The sequence below is a fragment of the Orbicella faveolata genome, unplaced genomic scaffold (assembly GCF_042242905.1).
Source record: "Orbicella faveolata isolate gen_17 unplaced genomic scaffold, um_ofav_v1 contig_25, whole genome shotgun sequence".
Classification (NCBI taxonomy): domain Eukaryota; kingdom Metazoa; phylum Cnidaria; class Anthozoa; order Scleractinia; family Merulinidae; genus Orbicella; species Orbicella faveolata.
Window position 1 is genome coordinate 21,044,568 of NW_028301553.1, and position 23,660 is coordinate 21,068,227.

General features: G+C 39.5%; 4 protein-coding genes and 1 pseudogene across 5 annotated transcripts in view; all 5 read left to right on the forward strand.

Annotated features, from left to right (window-relative positions):
• The window catches only part of LOC149109379 (V-set and immunoglobulin domain-containing protein 1-like), a 41,250-nt gene extending 30,751 nt beyond the window's left edge, over positions 1-10,499 (forward strand). Inside the window, exons 2-4 of the mRNA XM_089294394.1 lie at positions 3,223-3,594; positions 9,890-10,225; positions 10,344-10,499. Coding sequence (XP_089150520.1) covers positions 3,223-3,594; positions 9,890-10,188 — 671 coding nt within the window. The 3' untranslated portion in view covers positions 10,189-10,225; positions 10,344-10,499. The remainder of the gene's footprint in view (positions 1-3,222; positions 3,595-9,889; positions 10,226-10,343) is intronic.
• LOC149109381 (uncharacterized) overlaps positions 556-23,660 on the forward strand; it is a 124,329-nt gene continuing 101,224 nt past the window's right edge. The window contains exon 1 of the mRNA XM_089294446.1: positions 556-764. Coding sequence (XP_089150572.1) covers positions 608-764 — 157 coding nt within the window. The 5' untranslated portion in view covers positions 556-607. The remainder of the gene's footprint in view (positions 765-23,660) is intronic.
• The window catches only part of LOC149109382 (uncharacterized), a 78,325-nt pseudogene continuing 65,001 nt past the window's right edge, over positions 10,337-23,660 (forward strand). The window contains exons 1-3 of the transcript XR_016208446.1: positions 10,337-10,610; positions 10,986-11,279; positions 11,429-11,709. The product of XR_016208446.1 is annotated as an uncharacterized LOC149109382 (transcript). The remainder of the gene's footprint in view (positions 10,611-10,985; positions 11,280-11,428; positions 11,710-23,660) is intronic.
• LOC149109383 (proto-oncogene tyrosine-protein kinase receptor Ret-like) overlaps positions 11,779-23,660 on the forward strand; it is a 29,745-nt gene continuing 17,863 nt past the window's right edge. Inside the window, exons 1-12 of the mRNA XM_089293714.1 lie at positions 11,779-11,827; positions 12,452-12,593; positions 12,784-12,886; positions 13,266-13,299; positions 13,378-13,497; positions 13,971-13,992; positions 14,148-14,187; positions 14,850-15,126; positions 15,827-15,937; positions 16,495-16,685; positions 16,798-16,920; positions 17,022-17,092. Coding sequence (XP_089149840.1) covers positions 11,779-11,827; positions 12,452-12,593; positions 12,784-12,886; positions 13,266-13,299; positions 13,378-13,497; positions 13,971-13,992; positions 14,148-14,187; positions 14,850-15,126; positions 15,827-15,937; positions 16,495-16,685; positions 16,798-16,920; positions 17,022-17,092 — 1,283 coding nt within the window. The remainder of the gene's footprint in view (positions 11,828-12,451; positions 12,594-12,783; positions 12,887-13,265; positions 13,300-13,377; positions 13,498-13,970; positions 13,993-14,147; positions 14,188-14,849; positions 15,127-15,826; positions 15,938-16,494; positions 16,686-16,797; positions 16,921-17,021; positions 17,093-23,660) is intronic.
• LOC149109384 (uncharacterized) lies at positions 18,480-22,514 on the forward strand. Its single transcript, XM_089294398.1, has 2 exons — positions 18,480-18,609; positions 19,991-22,514. The coding sequence occupies exon 2, from the start codon at positions 20,000-20,002 to the stop codon at positions 20,687-20,689; it is 690 nt and encodes a 229-aa protein (XP_089150524.1). The 5' UTR covers positions 18,480-18,609; positions 19,991-19,999; the 3' UTR covers positions 20,690-22,514.

Below are 23,660 nucleotides of genomic sequence, written 5' to 3' on the forward strand. Positions count from 1 at the left end.
TCCCGTAAAGGCAATACTACTAGTGGCTCAGTATTACTTACTGGTTTACTGGTTATCACCGGATACATTTGACCGTAACTTGTTCCGGTTTTACGGATCAACCATTGGATATTTTCGTTTATGAAACCGGCAATGAATTAGTGAAAATCTTTGTCACAGTATCTAGCCAATCAAATCACGTGTCTCCAGAGCCACCCTTTTCCTCATGCCAAGGGCCTGCCGGCTAGGAGGGACGAGAATGACTGGACGGTAGCGATGATATCAAACTTCGACTCTGAATCGAATTAACTCAACGAGCTATCGAGAAGTTCCACTGGGGTGTACAAGTTATTTGTATTAGTATTATCTCATATAATAAATGTGCTTGCAATAAAATGATTTTATGTTTAGACCGGTCAGGTTATCTTTAGAGTTAAAAGAAAAATTACAAAACGGATGATTTGTAAAAACAGGAAACGGAAAGAAAACACGACAGCACATTAAGCTCTGACACCTAAAGGAATCCATTTTACGTGAGACCAACGGTGAGGAGCCTGGAATCTAAAATTTACAACGTGAAGGTTTGTCACGCTTTCGAACATGAACCTTGTGAAATGACCTGAAATATATGTGGAGGAGAGCAGACGAAAGAAATCTCGCAGTTTGCCTTGTGAATATCATAGTCACGTACACATTGTTTAATTTAAGTAGCAGTGAAATGACGAGCTTCGGGAAATGCATGGTTTGCCTGGTACTTAATTTGACGACGTATTTCTATTGCGGGGGTGAGTATTACGCCACAGACACTGTTAGCAGACGATTTTACATATTTACGAATGACTGAGGACTTAAACGTTAGCACGATCGTCATAAAAGCGATGGATTCGTGCTATCGAGCAATGATCATATCATTCCTTACAAGGCTGTTAAGAAACATGGCACACACCGACACCTCCACCTACATGTAAGTATACCGCGATATGACAGAACTATGTCATTAAGTCCCATTAACTTCCACTCAGAGGCGAATGACATCCACATCTACACTTACATGACAATTACTGAAGGTACCCTACCACAAATTTCTTGATCTATATTTCACCAGGAATGGATGTCAGCTGTAAATTATTACTTTTCATCCAACAGCTCATGTGAGCAAAGAAGCAACGCGGTTTACCTTTAATTGTGTTCAACCATTTCCTGTGTTCCGCTCAGCTGATTTTCGATTTGACATAAAGTTTTGTTTGCAAAGAATATAGAACTGCTTTCTGCGATTGTTTATTCATCATTTTTGGCATAAATGCAAAAATGGCCCTAAATAATGACACGATGTTCAGAGGGAAAACAGGCTTTAATACTCCGACAGGCACTCCCCCTTATGCGTGTTGTGTGACTCAATTCGCGTGATGTGATCAGGTAGATTAAGCATGGCGACGTTGACAATGGAGACTGTTATCTAGCGGCGACAAACGAGTGTTTTCCTTTCCTTCCTTGAGTGACTGCGACATCACCATTTAGAGACTTAAAAAAGTTTTCTGTGGGCTGATGATCGCGGTAAACGTTCTTTCGTCAAGCTACCTCATATTTTATCCTGTTTCCGATACTTCCGCATGCAGGTACGTTTCAGTGGTTCAGTATCTATTCCAAATGTTTCATTTGCTGCATGAAATGAAAATCGAGTGGTGTTGGTGACAAACATGGACAAATTACATTCGTTAAACTGGAAGTTAAAGTATAATCACAAATACGTTTAATACAAGCATAGAATTATAAAAAAAGGAATACATGTTTTCAGATGGTTGTCTGAAGCTCATATTCACAGTAAAGACAGTTTAGGCCCAGGTCAAACGTCGAACCAAATCGGCGATCCAAACGAGTGGGGCTCGAATCGAACTCAATTCGAATTTAGATCGACCAAATGTTGAACTTATCATGAACTTATATTCGCTCAGTTTAGTCGATCAGCTTAGTTCGTCTCATGTGAAGCGCGACGTTTAACCTCAGCCTTAGCTAAGTTTGTTTGAATCCATAACACGGTTAACCAAAGGGTCCCGTGTTATTCTGTGAAATGTTGATGTAATTCATTAAAAGGATAAAACCCGCAGATAAAACAAAACTTTTTTTATCTCCCGCGAAATCATCATTATCTGTCATTAGCCGAAGTTACGTGAGGTCATGTGTTATGGAGAATGCAACAAAAATGGATACGCAACGATGACTGTAAGCAATTGACATCAGGCTTCGGAGATCATAAGTGACATACGGGAGTAGTTTTCCCGGGGGTGGGGTAGTGCTTGGATATTTGGTGAGAGTGTACCACACGGATTTCTAAATCTTGGCCCTTATTACGTTCTTTTGCATACGCGTTTCAGTTTTACCTCAGAAGTTTACTTCATGCAGGGACCTTAAAGCTCACGGGTCGACTTTTTTATGTATCGTCACAGACATCTTTTATGATTGTTCGCCAGCATTACTTATCTTAATAAGTTGTTTAATTCTAGGGTTTGTAAGCGGTATTTTACAGTTCAGGCTATGGCTAGCTGTCTACTTGATGCCTCTTTCTTCCGCGTTTCGTGCGTGTAGCAGTCAGCTGAGTGTTTAGCTCGCTGTGTATATGGGTAACGGAGTGTCCCCTAGCAAGAGAGGAACGGCTGCATTTTTGTGCCTGTCCAATTTAGGGAGGAATTAGATGAAATGTAACATTTTTAGCCGTATGCCGTCAGTTCGCTTTGTTTAGGTGTTGTCAACTGCTGAGATCACAGTTAGAGTGATGCGGAGGGGAGAAGGGGGAATGACATAGATAGCGCGCTTCTCTATAGTGCGTTGAACACCGAGCTGGGACACTGGCCTGTGTAATTTTGTCGAGTCTGTAGCAAAGAACTTAAATATGCCTCCCTCCACAAAGGAGTATGACGGTGAAAACCTGTGGGTAACGCTGCGATGGAAGAATATCATCCCATCCACAAGGGGTAGAAATACTCTTAGTCCCTTCATACCATGGAAACCAGCCTGTCGCGCCACTAGGCTCAAATACAGATTTCATCTTTTTACCAGTTAAGTTATTTAAGTTTCGAAGTAAAAATTGTTTCCCAAGGATTTTGGATAGATAAATAAATTAAAAGGACGTTACAACACCTTTACAAAATCCATGTATTCGGTCTTAAATGGACATATAGTTTCAACTTTATTTATAAGGGTTTTTAAATACTTTGTGAGAGACACTGACAGTTTTGCCTTTTGCAGTCTGTGGACTACAATTCACCTCGCCCTTTAACGGAAACAAGGTGACTGGAGTTCTTGGTTCACCTGTTAACTTCACTTGGGCCTTTCATGGAGGAAGAGTATTCAAAGTTCAGTGGGGAACAAAAAAGGATGGTGCTGTTGACATTAAAAATGTTCTGGTTTCCATAGACAAACTCCAAACAATCGCTACTACACAGAATCCTCCATACAGTGGACGTGTGAGTGGAGACTGGGATGGAAGCAGCCCTGGACAGGCCACTTTCACACTGAACTCAATCCAGAAAGCAGATGAAAGGTTCTATATATGTCAACTTGTACCTGACAGTCTTGTTGAACAACCTGTTTATGATACTGTTCAGTTGCTTGTTGTGGGTAAGTGAACAAAATTAAAGGTAAATAATCTCCTTTCCAATTTCTCTCCCAAACTCTGTTTTCTATTTTCAGTTTACTAATTAAAAAACTAAAAGATTGTACTGATAGTAGCTTCAAACTTGGATCTGATAGTGTTGAAGCAGTAAGTTGCTGTTTTTGGGAATTTGCAGTTTCGTGTTTTAAGTAAGTACAAGTCAGCACATTTTTTATGGTGTACCTTACTATAACCTGCAAGTGCAAGTAATTCATACTCCCAACATTTATTGCATGATATTAAGTGTGCGTAGAATGTGAGGTACATATAATCAACATAGGATACTAGAAGTATATAACCCCGAAGCGAGTAACTCCGACCAATGCTGCTTTTTTTAGCGAGCCAATCAAAATTTGCATCCCAATAATGGAGTGTTGACTACTGTTATGTCACAGTTTGTCATTTCTTCCGGAGCAATGGCGGACACATTTGTCTGCTTATAGCGGAGCTTTCCACGCTGGATGCTGCATGTATGATGATTTTTCTTGAAATGACTGAATATTCGTAAGCAACAGACTGGTTTTCTTTTCAAGGTAATCCACTACACTCCGGCTCCCATTCGCTTCTGTAACCAACATGTTTTTAACAGATGCACTAGATCGTCAATCACTGACATTATACTTCCTAATTTTCATTTAGATGTCGCTAAAAAGTCTTTTTATTATCATGGTGCATGCACATTCAATAGCCTTCCAACGAACATAAAGATTTTGCCACCTAAGGAACGTTTCAAGGCTATCTCCGATTTTTTTTCTTAGGTTATTTTTTAGAACATTTTCAATTCGATATCCAATTTTTATGAGAACGCTATTACCTTTTTAAGCTTTTTAATATTTTAAACATTTCTGCGTATCTTTTAAAGTAGTTAGTTTTTTATAGATATATATTATTTATGTATGCTCTTTTAATTTTACGTTATACAAGGGCCCCCGTTGATACCAGTCCTGCGACTGAAGGGGTCACCCTGTTTAAATATCGATGATGATGATGATGATGATGATGATTATTATTATTATTATTATTATTATTATTTTTGTGGCTCGTTGCGTCGAAGGGACGTATTAGTACTATCAACTTGGGCCTTGCGAAACGGACTTGACTAAGAGAAAAGCTTGGCAGAGCTCAAGCGGTCATTCATTACTTTAGTGTCAGAGATAAAGGGCAGTTTGCACAAAAAAAAAAAAAAGTAAGATCTAAAATTCAGGAGAACCACATGATTTACAACAAAATACATAACTAAATTGAGTTATCTAGAAGACAAATTTCTTAACATTTTTCAAGATCAGTGAAAGGATATCGCTAAACACGTAGGCAACAATGAAATTAGTTGCCATGCGATAAATTTCATAGCAATGATACCCTTTAGGATCACCTGGCTTATCTTGGTTGGGCAGTCTGTATGTGGTGGTGGTGGTGAGGATAATGATAAAGAAGAACAAGTTGCCCTCACTCAACGAAACACAACTATCCGCCGGGCTTGCACTTGAAGAAGAATTCTTTTTTTCGTTAACAAGAACCAATTTAGCGCTTATAGTCACATTAAACTAGTAAGTCCATTATAATGCGAATAGACCTTTCCCGCATTCCACTTCAGTGCGTACAAACAATAGCACAAGAGCGAGGTTGGGGTGGACATTTTCATACATTTACTGTATTTTTGTCCACCCTGACCTCGACTTGGCGCTATTGTTTGTTGGAATGCGGGAAAGGTCTATTTTCTATCATTTTGATATCAACATAAGCCTGCTGTTCAAACAACATGTCCGCATAAAGGGTGAGTCGTGGTCGTGACATCTCCCACTACCGGAGTGGTTGAACTGATATCACCTAGTCTTGGATTCAAATTCCATTGAAGTATGATATTTTTAGCCTCTCTTGGTAATACCCTATTTACATGGTACGTATTGCAATTATTGTAACGAAGTGAACACCTGATTCCCTTTTAGTTGTGGCAGTTCAGAATTACATGTCTCTCGTTTTGTGGCGTACTTAATTACATGTTGTGTGACACTCTCCCAGGCCGACAAGATTATATATCATACAGCATGGTTCTATGTAAAAAGAGAGAAATGACTGCAGTAAAGCACAAAATGTATAAGGATAGTGTTACATAGTCCCACGGCAAATCTAATATTGTTCACTTATTGTTAATGGTCATTCTGATCGTTCCTTGATTCTCTGCATTGTTTTCTGAGCAGCAAGTCGTACAGGACGATGTTGCTTATCATTTATTGTTTCTCTGCCCGTGTTCCTATTACTGCGCATGCTGCTTTCGTTTAACAACTCCAATGGATATACTTTATAGTATCTCTAAAGGACTTGAAAGCTCTTTTCCACAACGTACTCTTACATATCTCACTAATCCGTCTTTCCCTGTGTGTAAATTAGTAACGACACCTTCTTCCAACTGGTTGCGTGGTGTATTATGATATATGAGAACGACGTTTCCTATAGCAATGTCTTCTTTTTTCTTGTTTGATGTTTTCTCTCGGTAATAGTGATGTTCGCGCAAACTCGTTAGATATTCCTGTTGTTATCGTGTCCAGATAGCTTGTATTACTTTCTTGTAATACTTTGCTCTTTTCGTTAGTTCTTTAACTGAAATTTGAGATAGGACATAGTCTGGATCTACTTCATTTTCTACAATTTTTGTGTGATCGGGTCGGAGGAGTGGCTTTGTTGAGATCTACGTAAGGATATCTTAATTGACGGCTTTTTAACGTTGCCTCTATTTCAGTGAGTATCGTGTTTAGTTCAATCACGTTCGGACAGGTTTTCCCTACTGTCTTCTTAAAGCATCTTTTCACCAGCCCTTTATCCCTTTCCTAGAATTCTTCCCACCCGAAGCTCTTTCCGTTATGAATTTCCAGGTGATGTCATGGCTGGGGAAGACCTGTTGTGAAACATTTGTTTTCAAGAACTTAACTTTGCGTTTTTCCAAGCTCTTGAGCCCCCTCCCCCTCCCCGGGGAGGGGGACTCCCACATAGAAAGGACGGGAGTACTCGTCAGAAATTTTAAAAACAACCCCTCAGAAATACCAAGATCCTGTTTTGTGGGTGTGGCTTGAATTTGTCTTCACCCCTAAGAGGCACCACTTCTAAAACAAAACACTATCTCCTGTCATATTTTTCCTCAAAAGCTCCCGCTGTGGACCTTTTGAGGCTGAACTCCCTAAGACGTACCAAAACCGCTCTTGTCACCCCTTATGCGCAGGTGATCATATTTACGAAACTCTGATTTTTGAGTTTTTTTTCTTTCTTTCAGGTTTTAGCTTTTTTTTTTCTTTAACATTTCTACAACAGTTATTGTTTCCTCTGTTAAAAAGAGAGACATGTAGGGTAGGAATTGCCTAGAGTATACACATTACTATCATTTCACATTAATTTACCTTTACTTGTGTACATAGCCACTTAATGCCTGTAAATGCTTACAGGGTATGATTATGTAGGTAGGCTATATATTGAAATTTTTACAGAAATCATTTTAGGGAAAAAACTTAAGGAACCACAGAATTTCTGAATTTTTACCAGATACATGTAAGATTCAAGTTTATATGAAAAAGTACTCAATAAACTTTGCTTACTATTATTAAAAAGAAATTATTATTATTATTATTATTATTATTGTTATTATTGTTATTATTGTTGTTATTATTATTATTATTATTTATTAAAAGGTGCGACGAGCACCCCATCCTTTTATATGGGAGCCCCCCCTTCCCCCCCCCCCCCGGGTTGAGCCACGGCTTTGAAAGTTTTTGTGCAGGCAACCTTCTCCTCAGTAGGTCTCTTGCTACTTTTCACAAATAACATTTCGTTTTATTTCAACACCAGCCTTGCTCCAAACTGTCAATTCTCCCGCTTTCTTGTCTGTGACTTTAAAAAGGCTTGGGTCGTAGTCTGGAAATCCGCCTTCGTTCCTGTCTCATTTGTGCTTTTTGACGAGTGATACCTTAGCTAGAAGGAGTTATAGGGGGGATGCGATTTAGGCAAATGAGCGGCCGGTTAAGCACCCATGAACTTCCGGTGTTACTTGATTCTAACAGTAGGTAATCAACGAGTGATAACGTAACGATCAAGTATACAAATAAACTTGACTCTCCTTGCACGCTGAGACTCCATCAAAACTCATGCAAAGTGAAACCGAGTTTCCAAGTTGGTGCGTGCGTGCATGTATGGATGGATGTATGGATAGATAGATGGATGGATGGATGGATGGATGGATGGATGGATGGATGGATGTGTGTATGTCTGTTTCGTCGTCCTTTTTAAATAGAGAAGTAACCTGTCCCATCTTCCAGCGTGAAGGATGATGCTCCTGTAGAATTGCAGTGTAAAGAATTTTCCTGCCTGGCACCGCTATGGCACACGGAGGTTCTTTTGTTAAGAACGGGGGAGCACGTCGTGACCACACGCATTTCGCACGTTACTATTTGACAACAACTCCTCTATTTGCGTCTTATTTGTAAGATGAAAACTAAGACGATTTTTATTTGCTTCATAAGAATGGCTTTTATGCTTGGGTGGTTCTCAAAATCTTTTCCGGAGTCATGCTCTTCAACTTTCCCGACAATGCGCGCAAAGTTGTCATTAAATAGCTCTGCTATTCGGTGTATCTCGTAGAGAACAGTGTCTTTTTCGATAAGCGTTATATCATTCGCTTGTTTAGAGTTCCTAGAGTGTAAGAAGGGCTGGTATGTCGTCCAAAACACCTGCCTGCGCCTTGTTATTAAAGAATTCTCTTATGGCTTTGCGCCTTCATGAAGCGCAGATATTTCTTTGTGTATAGCTGATAATTATTATCCGTCCTGTCCTTTGCGAATATTTTCCAGGCCTATTTCTGTAGCGTATCGCCTTGTGCCATTCCTCTGTCATGTAAAGGACTTGTTTGCTCCGCACCTGAAATTGTTTCAACGGAACATGCTCGTTACGCACCTCCGTAAAAAGTGTTTCGAACACAAAAAGTTTGTCGTCTACGTCTTCAAAGATATGTATGGCACCAAAAGGAACAGTTTTCAAATCAGCTAAACACATATCACGATCAAAGTACCTTAGACTGCAGAAACGCAGCTTTCTCGATTTCATTTTTCAACAAACAACAACAACAACATAATGACCTTTTGATGAAAATAATATTTGCAGTTATGTTAGTTACCAAACAAAATGATTACAAATTCGATTCTTTCCTATCTTCGCGATAGCCATTTCATTTTCAAAAGGTTATGACTTGCTGAGTCGACTTCACTTACAAACATTAAAATTCAATAAAACTTCCGCGCAAACCAAAACAAGGTTTAGGGTATTACCCGTCGCAGGTCTCAGATAACCATCCAACCCACAGTTATGAAGAAGCACGATGACACCTTGGTTCTGGTAATATATAATCGTCTTCTGATTCACTTCTCTGCAAGTGGAGACCACTTGAACATCACCAAAAACGTATACGTAATAGACCTTAGCTTGGGCGGTTTATTTCCCATTATAGACCACGTGATATTCTCTGGACAATTTTTCTTTTACCCATCTTGAAATTATTCATTCATACACATTCGAGCCGTTTAAAAATTTAAAAGAGAGAATTGTCACGAGTATCACCACGTGGTCTGCAATGGGAAAACAAACCGCCCAAGCTAAAGAGGTGCATTGAGTCATAAATCAACAAAGGATTATATTCATCAATAATCCCTGAGGAATCATCAAAACACACGACAAAAATATACTAGCTTCCAAAATCCGACCGATACAACCCTTGAAACATCACATAACATTTTAAAATAGTTAATACGTTATTACTGCAACCAATACATAACTAAGTGTACTACATAGAGTGTCTTGGAACCAAAACAAACCCATTACAGTACCCTGTAACAACTGCAACAGACAAGAACAAAATGAACCAATAAGGACTTGTAGCAAATGCGCGTACCTGATGTCAAGTGCGGGAAAAGTACATACCGAGTCGAAAAAAGTTTAGGTTTTCATCTGATTAGTTGATTAGGAGGCGCTAAAATATTGTAAACCAGTCACAGAACGTAGTAAAGCTGCACCAAAGCAAATCAAAATTACTTGCCACAGTAAATTGAAAACTACTCTCATGTCTCGATGGAGTAGATATATCAAACACTCGAGACAGTGTTTCACCACATTCCGCTTGGAACTTAGTCAAAAATACTCCGTTGCGTGTCGTATTTTCGACTCTCTTCGCAGTGTACTAGCTGCAATCCTTTTTTAAAACTGCTCTAAAATGTCCTTTCTTCGCAGAAATGCCCGTTATCAGCCCAACGTTAATAAACGGAAGTTACATTGAGGGATCTTCAGTCAGTATCAGCTGTACAGCGACTGGAAAACCAGACCCGGAAGTATCATGGATACGAAATGGACAAACCAAAAGTTCCGGGAGGAAAACAGCGTACTTGGCCTTCGACCAAATAAAGAGAACAGATGATGGACTGTATACATGTACTGCTAACAACTCAGCAGGAACAAAATCTCACAAAGAGATCTTGGTGGTTCGTTTTGAGTCTGAGTTATTATTACATCTTCAGTATTCACATCTTTAAATCAATCTTTCGACTTGAGCTGTTTTAAAAGGCATACGTAAGTTTAATGTATCTTGCGGACTTTCTCAATTAGATATCGAAGAGAAGCTTTAAAATTTAGGGTGGAGTCCTTTTGCCTTAGGTCTGAAGCGAACATTTTCTTTTTTCTTCCACAGACCCAGCAGAAATAGTAAGTGTTACTTCATCAGCTGCAAAGTCTTGGATTGGTCAGACAGTGACGTTAAAGTGTGTGTCAGATGGTGTTCCTACACCAACACTCACCTGGTACAAACCTGATGGAAATGAATTAAAGACAGTCACAGCTAAAGAAAGTACAGTGGAGGTGTCCTTAAATGACGCAAAAAACTTTGGTGAATACAAGTGTGTCGCTCACAATGGCCTTGATCCTTTAAAAGACGTCTCGCTGACTCTGGCACAAATACGTATGTTTATGCTTAACAAAGTATTTGAGCTTACTAGTCCAGCTATTTAAAAGCCCCTTTCTCTTATCATCTAAAAGTTAACCAGTTCACTTAAGTGCTGTAGAAAGTAATAATGCTGAACTGACGTTTCGATCACACGTTTTGGTTTTAGACTTATATAGTGTTAACAGCCATGGACATTAAAAATTGTAAAACTGAAATCCGGAAATAAAGCATTCTTTTCCCCGGTTATTACGGGTTTCCACATTCAAAAGACGTCGTTACCACTAATTCAATGATCAGGGTGATGGACTGTTATAACATATTTTCAACTTCATTCTAGTACAAAGAGAGATATAATGATACAAATCAAATTTCTTCTTTTGATTTCATTAGAAGAACCAGGATCCCCGGTCATCATATCTTCAGCCACAGACATTCAAGCCACTTCACTAACAGTAAAATGGACCGCACCAACTGATGATGGAGGGATTCCTGTGACAGCATACCGAGTGGTCATACTAAAGGGTAGCACTGAGATAACGAATGAGAATTTAACTGACCCTGGAATAACCAGTCAGTCTGTTGGAGATTTGGAGAGAGATACCGAGTACAACGTGAAGGTGTTTGCCAGAAATGCTGTCTTTGAAGGTGCACCTGGGCAAAAGACTATCAGGACAAAGGCTATTGGTAAGATATCCAGAAGCTTTCCGTAACTGAATGTTGAACCTTGATGATGGCAAGGTGTCACTTAAACTACTATTTCGGAATAAATGGGGAAACATTACAAATTTTATCCGACTATTAACAAACAGTATCTTGAATATCATTATCCTCAGGAATTCCCGAAACACCAGACATTAAGTGGTCTTAAAATGGACAACACCAAGTAGCAATGGAGCGGACATCACACAATACACTGTGTATATTCGAAACGTTACAAGAAGCGATACCGTAGGAGACTGGAGAAAGATTGAGGTCATTTATGATGTCTCTATCCATGCTTACGTCGTCACACTCAGAAAAGGCCAGCAGTATGACTTAGTGGTGACTGCAACCAACAAATATGGAGAAAGTTTGAAAGAAAAGCACAGCATAAAGAGGATCAGAGTTTTAGGAGGTACAATAACAACAAAATACAAATTATTTAACTAGTTTTTGATCTCCAAATTTCTTTTCTTTAAAAAAAATGAGTAACATTGTACAGTTAATAGATTTATTTGAATCCTTACAGAATGGTATGTACCTATTGACTGAGTGGGAGGGCCGGCCGGGAAAACATTTGGCTCGAGGTCAGGACCTACGGACCGAGCGCAGCGAGGTCCGTACGTTCTGACCGAGAGCCAAATATTTTTCCGTCCGGCTCGACCTTACTCAGTCAATAAGAATTTTATCATATGACCACTTGTGCTGAAAATTTTGAAAATTCTGTTTGAACCTATATAGGACGCGATTACATAACATCAGACGGCCGCGCGCGGAACAACTACAATAAAAACTTGACAGTTATTTCTTCGCGTCGAACAATTCTTCGAAAAACACGACTCATTTTCTCATGTGAAGTCCACAATTACAATTCATGCTAAAAACCCAACAGAAAGTTGACATAAAGCTGTCAACAATATGTCAAAACCATCAAAAACTTAGCAAGGGACAAAAGTTCGCTTCACGCTTCACTGAAATTGTTCACAAATCTTCTTCATCTGAGGACTCAAGAAAATGTCGGCGTCGTTTGTAGCTATTTGTCGACCTCTTGGATTCTCTTGAACAAGGGAGAACCAACAACTGAATATTAATGGCACCGATGTTGGGTCTCGCAAACAGTGCCTGGGTTTACTGACTTGGCTTGCTTTGTTGTGTAGTGGAAATTACACTCTTAAACACAAGCGAGGTTTATTATCTGGATGGACTGTACGGTAATGAACCTGTGTTCGTACTCAGTTTTGTCTCTTCAAACAACACTAATGTAGAAACTGCAGAGCAATTTATCCTACTGTACACAAGGTATGTTTGTCATTTCTCCGGTTTAACCAACTTCTCCCAGAAACTCTGGAAACTCGAAGAAAACATTTAACCGATTTAAGCTTATATCGCACTTTGTTTTCCTGGTTTTCTTGCTTTTGACCCACGATGAATTCTTTGATGCTCTCCACTGAAAGATGTTTTCTCTCAAGACTGCTTGCTTATTCCAAAGGTTAATTATCGGACAGTTCATCCAGAAAAGTTGTTTTCTTGAACGCCTACAGGTTTGCTCTTTGTTGGCGTATGAGAAAGTTGTGAACTTCTTCGTTTGGAGTGTGAGGAGTGTTGACTTTCTTTCAAAGCTTTCGGAGTAGTTCTGCATCGGACAGTTCGTCTGGATAGTAGAATTCACTCTCTGAATGTTAACTTTCATCACTCATTTTGAAGAGAACAAACTTTTGCAGCAAAAAAATTGTTTTTGTCTTTAACTCCCATCGATTTTGCTGTACGCGTTTCTAGTAGGGCCGTACGCATTTCTAGTAAGGCCGAACGGGTTTTTCCGCGTACGGCCCTCATACGGGACCTTTTTCTTTATGGTTTTCCAAGGAAATTGCGCGCGGGACCGTACGGGTCATATGATAATGAGTATTATTGTCTTTGAGTACTGATTTTAGTGTGAATCCTAATTCTGTCTTCTTTCCTGTTATTGTATAGTCCACTAGATCCACTGCGAACCAGAATCAAACAGGTAATGAAACAATTCGGTGTGTACCTGCATAACTAAACACGTGTTCGTATTTCTAACCTTCATTATGAATATTATCAGTTGTTAGGTGCGACAAAGAATTGGAGATTCTTCATGCTGTTTATCTCAGTGTCATAATCCTGTTGGTGATAATCATAGCTGTTATTAGTGTTATCCACTGGAGAATACGTCGAGGTCCAGGTAATCGTATCACATGCCTTGCTAAAATTCAAATTAACAAAGTTATCAAGTCGTCCAGGTGGAATTACCCTCAATTCCTCATACTTGAATAAATTAGCCGTTACCTATGTCTGAAATGGTCCCTGCTGTTCAAATCGTGAAATTTCCTACCCATTTATACACCCTCATTCTGATATGTAGCCCTTCTTGGGGAGAGTCTTCCCGTAAGTCCACCGTAAGGAGAACCTTCCAGAGTCCATGTCTAGTTGGTCTCTGGCCGATTCAAGCATGCCGCAGAAAAAGTCTTGGTTGCCTAGGATACGAGCGTAAGTAAAATGTGTCCGATTCTCTTAGTCATGCTGTTTCTTAATATAGTCCACAAAAGTCATAAAAAGAGATCCCTTATGAAGGCATCGTGGAATGATACTTTTTTTAAAGCAGCCCATTTCGTTTCGTTATATATTTTGTCATTCTCATAATTTCTTGTTTTTCAGAAATTCTTAAGGGTGGACAGCGGTGAGTACAACAATCAAAGTTCAGTGGTGAAAAATCTCAAATGTTTAAATAGTTTATCCTTTGCCTTAGGAAAGGTTTTAATAAAACTACACATTTAGGAGGCAACAACAGTGCTTATTTCAAAGAGTTCAAAATGAAATGTTTTCCAATTGCAGTATTAGCAGGTCTTCTTCATGTGCGGATTCCATTCAGGTGGTAAGTTCTTCATTCCATTTCTCTTTCGGTGTAGGCTCGCGGAAAAAGCTGTTTCTAACAGAAACGGCAGGTTGGCATAGATACAGGAAGGAAATTTTCTTTCTGATAATTAAAGTGAATGCCTTCGAATATCCGGAGGAGGAAAAGCCATATAAAAAGGACGGGAGTGTTCGTCGTACCTTTGAGGGGTTGAAAAGGCAGTTGTGGTACCTTTTAGGATGTTTTGCCTCAAACGGTCCGTAGCAGGAGCTTTCGCGGTATCTTTTAGGGTATTGGGCTGAAAGAAATATGACAAGAGATATTTGGTAATCAACTGATTTATGACAATGCTTTCAAAAACTTTACAAGTAAAAGGTGTTCGAGGCAATCGTATCTATCGGTATCGAAAATTATGAAAGTATCAGTTAATGTGCTGTTTTAAAATTGGTACCTGTCAGTGGTGAAAAAGGTTTCAAGCCGCGCCCACGAATCAGGAACTTTGTAGCTCTTAGGGGATCTTTTCAAACCTTCTGACGAGCAGCCCGGACAGAAGTCCCCCTCCCCCTCCCCCCCCCCCCCCCCACGGATTCGAATCATTTGTGAACATATGAAGCAGCTCCTATTACGCTGATGAAGTTAGTTTTGTCGTATAGCTTCATAACTTATTTTCTGTTTCTTTCAAGAGCCCTGTTGATCACCACGAAGCAGAAGTTCAGTCCACAGAAACAAGTGACACTACCAGCGCAACCTACGAGATTCCTAACAGTGGTGGAGACTACATGCCGCTTCATCCTTTAAAAAGAAGCTGGGAGATCAGTCGAGAGCAAGTCGATATCATTAAAAATATAGGAAAGGGGGCTTTCTCCCAAGTCGCTGAAGCAACAGCTAAGAACATCTATGGCAGCCAAGGGGTCATAACTGTGGCCGTGAAAATGTTGAAAGGTTATAGAAAACTTTTAGGTAAAGAGACAACTTGCATTCTTCTGTTGTCAGAATTGAGTTAGGAAGCGTCCACACTTCGCCGGAGAAATTTGAATAGGCAGCTTTATTTCTAAGGTTAGGACTATCGTCCACATGTACTAATCCATCACGATAACGGAGCTTTTCGAAAACGCTCTTCAAACCCGAGGAATTTAAAAATGACCGGTGATTGTTTCTCCGCGTAGTGTGGACAGAAAACATGCGTTTTCCGAATAAAACCTTCGTTTTTAAATTCCTCCGGCGTAGTGTGGACGGAGCCTTATCGTTCGACTGGATTGATTTAAGTGATCAATTGATTATCAAAGTAGATCGACTGATGGACTAATGGATTGATCGATCGATCGACAGTTCGATGGATCGATGGATTGATTGATTGATTGATTGATTGATTGATTGATTGATTGATTAATTGATTGATTGAACAATTGATTCATTCATTCAATCACGCATCCATTCATCCATTTATCTATTCATCCATTCATCCATCCATTCATCCAATCATCCATTCATCCATTCATCCTTTTATCCATTCATCCATTCATCCATTCATCCATTCATCCATTCATCCATTTATCCATTTATCCATTCATCTATTCATCCATTCATCTATTCATCCATTCATCCATTCATTCATTTAAACAGACTGACACGTTTGGTTAATTTAATTTGCCTGTAATAGACAACGCTCCTGAGTCCGACAGGATGGACCTGCTGTCAGAACTTGAGGTGATGAAAAAACTGAAGCCTCATCCTTACGTGATCAAGCTGATAGGATGCGTTACTGAGTCCGGTAAAGGAAATGGTCTTAAGATATTATTTGTATACATCAATGTATGCGTTAACATCAATTTTTAAGAACGTGTAAACAAAATTCACTCCTCCATTATTTTGAATAGCAGCTTTATAAGTTTGTGAGAACGACAGCCTGACTACCAGATAAGCTCGTTGATTCACTGCACATTTGAGAATTGGCCTAAAATCTTCCATGGCCTATTTTTATTTGAAGTGCAATCAGTTCTGTGAAGAGTTTTAATACGGAAACGCTGAATGGGGAGGGCTTACGTTTGTGGGAAACCTTATAAGGGTAATCTTGCCTAGAAATAAGCAAACAGCTACACCTTTAACCAAGGAGGCTTATAAGAGAGGAAGAAGGCTCATAACCGGACCTTTACGCTTTAAAATGAACTGCACGTACATATGCCCTTGCCTTTAAACTTCACATCGGTGCGAATTATATACTGCCTCTATTCGTTAACGCTCCAGCCTGAAATTGAATTCAAATCTTCTTTTTCTCGCCTCTGTATTCTTTTTGCACTTCACGTGATACCGGTAGTTTCTTTATTTTAGATCCGTTACTGGTCCTTATTGAGTATGTGCCGTACGGTGATCTGCTGGGTTATTTGAGGAAGAGTCGTGGGCTCAATGACACGTATTTTAATAACCCGGATAGAAAGCCGGAAACCAGCCTCACTTCAAAGCAGTTGATGAGGTTTGCATGGCAAATAGCTGACGGGATGGCTTATTTGTCGTCAAGGAAGGTAAAAGTCTATAATAATTGCAATTCAAAGACTGAAAGGGTATTTTCGAAGTAGAATATGACTTAACACAATTGCAGTAAAGTAGATCAACTAAAAATGACATCTGTTTTAGATAATCCATCGTGACTTGGCGGCCAGAAATGTTCTTGTTGGTGAAGGAGAGAAATGTAAGGTGACAGATTTTGGGATGGCGAGGAATGTTCAGCAAGATGATATTTACACCAAACAAAGTCGAGTGAGTAAATAAGCCTGACCGAATGGGAAACCGATAAACATCTGACAAATATCATAGGATAGCATAGAGACGTCTTGTTAAGTTATTTGTTTATTTTCCAGGGCCGGTTGCCTGTTAAGTGGACTGCTTATGAAGCTTTGTTATATGGAACATACACGACACGAAGTGACGTGTAAGTGCTGAACAACTTAACAACATTTGTCTCCACGTTGAGTTGTTTGTCAAGGGCTTATAAAAGCTCGTGAAGGATAAGATTTTTACGAGGTACTCGTAACTGCTTTTGATTCCTTTTAAAATACCAACAATGAAAAAGACACTGGAAGTTTCTTCTGAGCGTTGCACCGGTAGAAAGAAAATGGGCTACCGCTAGAGGCAAAGAAAAATCTCGAACTCGTGGGAACTCGAACCCACAAGCAGACTGTACAGAGTGACCTTCGAGGTTAAAGAGGGTGGAGGTGGCTCGACCTTTGAATCAAGGCAGAATGACCGAGAATAAAAGAAAGAACGAAGGGAGGTCACTGATTATGAAAATTGACCGAGGAGGATTAGGCTATTTAATTTTCTGTGATCATATCGTGATGGTTGCCCAATATATATACTCCATGAAGGGTGCATAAGGAAAGGTGCGTGGAGATGTTGAACGTCTCGTAGTTAACATAGGTTTGTTGCTCAATATTTCTTCAAATTTGAGCAGCCATTGCACCAAAATACCCAGACATGGCTAGGTCCGTTATGAACCGTTTTTGTCCCCCTCCCCCTTCTCCTCTCCCTCCCGTTTTGATTGGATATTCACATATTCCCTTGACGACCTAAAACACGTGTTTCGTGTAGAGTTGGTAAAGCTATTAAAGAAGTTTATTCTGACATAATAACTGGATGCAATAATTCTTACAGCTATAAAAAATGTTTTTTGACCGCAAGTTCTGATTTAAAAAATATATATCTAGATCTATGACAAAGCGATTCTCTAAAAAGATCTAATTCTTGGGAATTACAGTTTGCTCAACAGACTGAGAAACATGAAGGGCAATATCAAAAAGCTAAACAGTGGTAACTTTAACAACCTTTGTTTCCCTTCAGTGTTTTGCAACTCCTTGAGGAGGCAGCGTGGCCGAGTGGTTTAGGGCCTCCACCCCGTCGCTAGCGGGATTTGTTTCTCGGAAGTTCCGAGAAAACGATATAAATCCGGGTAAAAACCCTTTATTCGAGACAAGCAAATGTTTTTTGTTACATTGAGAGGCTGGTTTGGCAATTTGAGCATGACCTGATTTTTTTACAGAATTTTAAATTTCTTCCCTTTCGGACTACTCATGAAGCGCCATAAAAAAGGCGAAGTTTAAAGGAAAATATCGCCAAACTTACATCACTTAAGATCCCAAAACTACCCTCCACTTAAAGAGCAATGTCTCACCTGTAAAAACATGCAATAAAATTTTGGGGCAGTTAAAACTGTAAAATGTTAGAAGAAGAAATTTAAGCTGTGCTCTTGTCAACAAAGACCGCCGTCCTAATTAGCATAATAGAGACCTTACGCAACAGGACGGCTCAAGGAGAGGACGGCAAAATTTCATTGTGTGACGTGCGTGACTGCTTGCTTCGTAAGCTATTTGACGCCATTTCCGGTTTATCACTGCCGTCCTCTTAGCGTTCACGACGTGAAAACAAGGAGTTTGAAGTTCTGAGGAAAACGTGAGTATTTTTATCCATTTATTTTCATCTTAACCTTTAATTTTTTGGATTGAACGATAGAAACAGTCTACCTTTTTAGTTACCAGCCTTTGTATATATGGAAATAACTTTTTTTAAAACGAAAATGAAGCCTACTTGTAAACGCATGACGAAGCGCTCAGACTGGCTTATTTGTGAAAATTTAATTCTCCTTCTTTCTAAGTTATTTCTCTGTAATTTTACAGTTTTATGGCAGTTTCTGTTTCATCTTTATCGTCCGAATTACAATTCTGGTGTAAACTAATCTTTTTCTGCCTTTGAGAGTTGTTTTCAGCAGTGTAAGTGCGGGATATATTTTTATTTGTTGTAAACCAACTTTGAAATATAAATTACATTTGTACAGTATGTTGCCCTATTTACGGACACTTCCACTCTTACGATACTGTATTTCGTAGTAAAGATAAAAAGAAATCTGAACGATACGTTTCGAAGACTTGTTGATTAATCTGCTTTCATTATTTCGTTTCGTGGCTGAGTTGGGCTCCGTTTAGACAGAAAGATTCAAGTTTTTGTCGAGGTATGTAAAAGTTTTCTAATGTGATTCGTATCGCACGTCGAATTACACTGATGACTTCTTCGCTAAAATCGAAAGAAAATGCTTTAAGCTTCGGAAAATAGGTAACTTTTTAAGTGAACCTTTTTTCATTTGACTTTATTAGACGTATTTTGCAATGATCGAAAAGAATAATTCCAAGAAAAAGGGAGTATTTATCTCGAAGCGAATCGATCGTCAGAAATATTAGGGCACCGAATTTGGCCAACTTTTTCCGTAATTACTAAGAAACCAAGCAGGTTTAGGCGATAAAACTTCATGACTTACTTACCAGCAGTGAAAGCTACATTGTGAGTAAATTTCCGCTCGTTAATCAGGGGCGTAATGCTAGGATTTGGGGTCACACTATGTCACGCCCAGGGTACTTACATAGTCCACTGCAGATGTTCACTCCTGAAAATGGAGTATATAACTACCTAGCACTAGAAAAAATTTATGGCATGTTGATTCTTCGGATTCGCACTTTTCGTCACCTGGATAAAAAGGTTTGTTTGTTGTTTACTGAAAAAAATATCTCACAAAAGGGGGTCATGGGCACCCCAGGACCCCCCTTGCTATAACTCTGTTAGTGCTCTGTTGAGGTAAGATATTGTGGTTATTGCAAAAAGTGTCCGGAATTATAAGGCCAACATACTGTACTTCAATCCTCTTCAAAAATAATGCAGTGTGCCTTTCGCAAAAGAAATTCTGATCACAAAGACCGTTGCATATGAAGTAATCAACCTCTTATCTTCATTTTATATAATTAAAATCCAAGAATTTCAACATGTTTGTTTCTTCATAACCTAGAACAGAAAGATGGAGTGGAAAACAGAATGCGATCTACTTCTATTGCAAGAAATAGTTGTGTCCGAACCTTACCAGTACAAGGCTTCAACAAGGGAGAGAGGAAAGATATGGGAAGATATCACAGAAAGGTTGAATGCCACTGAAGCATTTGGAAATCGACTTGGACACAAAAGAGCTGTGAGAGACAAGGCCAAGAAATTTAAGAAGAGAATGGCAGAAGAGGAAAGTGCGAGTGGAATTTCACCCGAGATGTCAGAAACGGACAAGCTGCTTGACCAGATTATTGAGAGATTTGAGGAGAGCGACAGGGAGGCTTGTGAGAATTCAGAACAGGGCGAGAAAAATAAAGAAAATGACAGAAAAAAAGCAGAAGAGATGAGGAAGCGTTCCATGGAGAAACTTGGAGAGACCAAGAAAAGAAAGGCTGAGGACGGTGAAGTAACACCCAGAAAGAGAGCATCAGGGTCGGAAACCCTTGTGTACTTGAGAGAAAAGGCTGAAAAGGAATTTGACCTTAGGAAAGGAGAACTGGAAGTTAAGAAAGATGAACAATCTGCACAACTACAGATGTTTCAGTTCATGCAACAACAACTACAGCAACAGCAACAACAGCAGCAGCAGCAGCAAATGCAATTACAACAGCAGCAGCAGCTTCAAAATCAACTTCTCATGACACTTATTGAAAAAATTAATAAATAAGTGTATAATTTAAGACATGGATAAGGTTTGTTTTGGGTACACATTTTTATTGGTTCATATCATGCAATTGTTTTATGATTTGATTGAACCACAAACATGAATGTCTGTTGAAATGTGAATCAGTTATTTAATTAATATTAATAATTTGAAGGTTTAAAAAGTAATATTGTACAATGCTTTGAATGTGTCTTCATCCTCTATTGTAACAATTTTTTTTACGGATTTAGACATTAGACTGGTGTTTTCTTTAAACTTCAAATATTCTTTAAGAACAAGTTCACCTTCATAATCTTTAGCCATTCATACACATGAAAGGCTTCTGAACATTGTGATCATTATTTAACACATATTTATACAATAAAATATATATTTCCTTATAAAAGCCTTCATCATGTTGTCAATTAAACTTTTCCAATAGGGGAAAAGTTAAAAAAAAACTAAGGGAATTAAATACCCTTTAAGTAAGAATTTAGGTTCAGAAAAACCTTCTCTACGTACAGGGGAAGGGGCTGAGTGTCTGGGGTACTCTCGATCTGGCAAACCATAGTCTTGCCACACTGAAATTTAAGACAAGTTGAATATCAAACTTTTTTGATGCTCATTTCACTGTTACATCGCAGCATTTAACGAAACAGCAAAGCCATTTCATAATCAACTATGGTTCTAAGAACACTCTGCAATTAATTATGCCATTACTTCATATGAACATTATCAGAAGGGGGAAGGAGGGGGGGTGCAAAAACTTAACTCCCACAGCAGCAACCTTGTACAACTTTTCCTCAAACAATGAAATAAGAAAAGAAATGCCTGGTAAACGATTTGAAATTCCAGTTTGTTACATTTGTTATTTCTTGAAAAGACTAAACCCACAAATCTGACAGCAAAGAAAATGAAACACCAATGTTTTGCAATTAAATTACGGGAAAACCTGAGAACATTTAAGTTTTTGACATAACTCAGTTGTGCCCCCAGTCCATAAACTTCCTCAAAACAAATAGAATGGATGCTTCATTTTGTAAAGCCTACAATCAGCATGGCTTAAAAATTCTTCAAACTGACATGTATTAAGCTTAACTAATGGCCAGGGTGGGAGGCGCAGTGGCCTAATGGTTAGTGTGCTGGACTCCAGATTGGGCAGTCCGGGTTGAAGCCCTGGCTGGGGCACTGTGTTGTGTTCTTGGGCAAGATACTTTACTCTCGTAGAGCCTCTCTCCACCCAGGTGTATAAATGGGTATCGGCGAATTTACTGCTTGGGGGTAACCCTGCGATGGACTAGCATCCCATCCAGGGGGGAGTAGAAATACTCCTAGTCCCTTCATGCTACAGAAACCGAGATCAGCTCCGGCCTGATGGGCCACTAGGCTCGTATACAGACTTTCTTTTTTACTGATGACCAGGGGGTAACTCTCCTGGGTAACTCCCATATGAAAGGAATGAGGCTGCTTGTCTGTAATAAACCATGCCCTTAAAGAAGACAAATCCGGATGTTACTTGAACTTAATTTGATCTTTGTTTGCAATCCTAACAAATAGCTGAAAATATTTGTGGTTTATCACCAATTGAGACAACATCCAAGACTTGCACTCTACTGTACATGCAAGTGAGATGACAAGCATTCCAATCAATTTCATATGGGAGTCCCCAGGTACTGATTGATTAAAAATAATATCTTAAATAAAGTAACCCTGTAATGAAGGCGGTTCGACACCAAAGAACGAGGAAGTATTTGACCCATAAAGACATGAGTGGGCATTTCTTAATAAGGCACAAATAATATACATTTTGCCTACGGCACTGAGTCCAACTTTGAGATCCCTTTTAAAATCTAAAAAAGTAAAGTATTGCAAAATGTCTCCAAATACCCACTCCACAGCTGTTCTTACTTTACTCTTGGACAAATTATATTGTTGCTGCTGCGGTGTTAAGGCATTGCCTTTAAATGGTCCCTGAAGGTGGACTCTCAGTGGGTATGCAGGGTCCCCATACACACAGAGTGGTTGGCCAGTTGGGCAAACACAGTGGTTTTCTAACATCGGTAGAAGGCCAGACATCGCCAACATCCCACTGTCGTGTCTTCTTCCCTCGACGGGACCAAAAAGGTTTGCGATAAGTCCATTGGGCGCAACAACACTCTGAAACTTTATTGCGTGGACTCTTTTGTGCCCATTGTAAAGTACTCTTTGATTTTCGCCAGGCCTACAGACTGGTCGAACCGTCCCATCTATAAATCCCCAACAGTTGTCAAGGGCCGCTCCTTTCCGGTAGATTGCTTCAGAGAATTGAGCCAGTTGTGCTTGAGACAGCCACGGTTGGTTCAGACGTGACAGTAAACGTCCAAACTGGACATGAAGCAAATCCATCGCTTCTCCCACCACCATGCTCAACTGGGGAACAGGTCTTCCGAAACGCGGTACAAGGTCTTCGTATCTACACGGATACGCAAATCGACGTAAAAGCATACATAGTGCTGCATCGCTGTACACGGAAAAACGATTTGGGCAAGTGATTTTGTCCGGAAGATTAAACACATCGACTAAAGCGTATATGTCATGTTTCAAAAAGCGAAATTCGCTTTTGCACTCGTCGTCGGAAAGACTGTCAAGATCAAATTTGTCGTATTTCCAGTACGGGATTTCGAGGTTCTTCGAAGTGTTCACATCGTAAAGCAACAGTAGTTCTTCGTCATCAATCAAATTCAGGTCAATAGCGAGTAAAAGTGCTTCTCTTGCTTCCCTAAATGTAGCCATTTTAGCTTCAAGTCGTCTCCATGTCGTGTTGTGTTGCGTAAGGTTTGTTTACGTTTAGGACGGCAACATCATTGCTCGCGTGCTCAGCCCAGTCCTCGCGCGATCTGAGGTCGCCGTCCACATCGAACCGTCCTGTTGCGTAAGGTCTCTATTAACGTGAAAATAACGATGCACAGAGAAAATAATGATATATTCCTCTTACCTCGCGACATGTCGACAACTG